At 48.5% G+C, this 359-nt stretch overlaps 1 protein-coding gene across 8 annotated transcripts in view; it reads right to left on the reverse strand.

The window, feature by feature from the left end:
* Positions 1–359, reverse strand: part of LOC119593490 (gelsolin, cytoplasmic-like) — a 58,995-nt gene that overhangs the window by 5,133 nt on the left and 53,503 nt on the right. For all 8 annotated transcript variants that reach the window (XM_037942433.1, XM_037942436.1, XM_037942439.1 and 5 more), the window contains one exon: positions 135–260. In XM_037942433.1, coding sequence (XP_037798361.1) covers positions 135–260 — 126 coding nt within the window. The remainder of the gene's footprint in view (positions 1–134; positions 261–359) is intronic.

Here is a 359-nt window from a genome sequence, read left to right on the forward strand (position 1 = left end):
GGAAGGAAAATTATGTACAAAGATAACCTGCCAATATAAGAAATGAATCCCCCCATCCATCCTGCCTGCTTCCCCAAAGAACATCCCAAGGAACAAAAACCTTCAAGCAAATCCCTCATGACGCGTAATCTAACCTCCCACATGTCCGGGTTCCATGCCGGGAAAATGCTGGTGAAGGCGGCTGGTTCTTCTCCTTGGTTCACGCGAAGGAGCACCGTCGAAGCCAAGGTTCTCTCTGTCGGGTCGGTCTTGATGTAAGTCTGGGAGGAAGATGAAGAGAGACAATTAAAATGGAGAAGGGTGAAAGAAGGACTGTGAGAGCTCTGTGGCCACAGATGGATGGGTATTATCTTGTACTG

This window comes from Penaeus monodon, chromosome 32 (assembly GCF_015228065.2).
Source record: "Penaeus monodon isolate SGIC_2016 chromosome 32, NSTDA_Pmon_1, whole genome shotgun sequence".
Taxonomy (NCBI): domain Eukaryota; kingdom Metazoa; phylum Arthropoda; class Malacostraca; order Decapoda; family Penaeidae; genus Penaeus; species Penaeus monodon.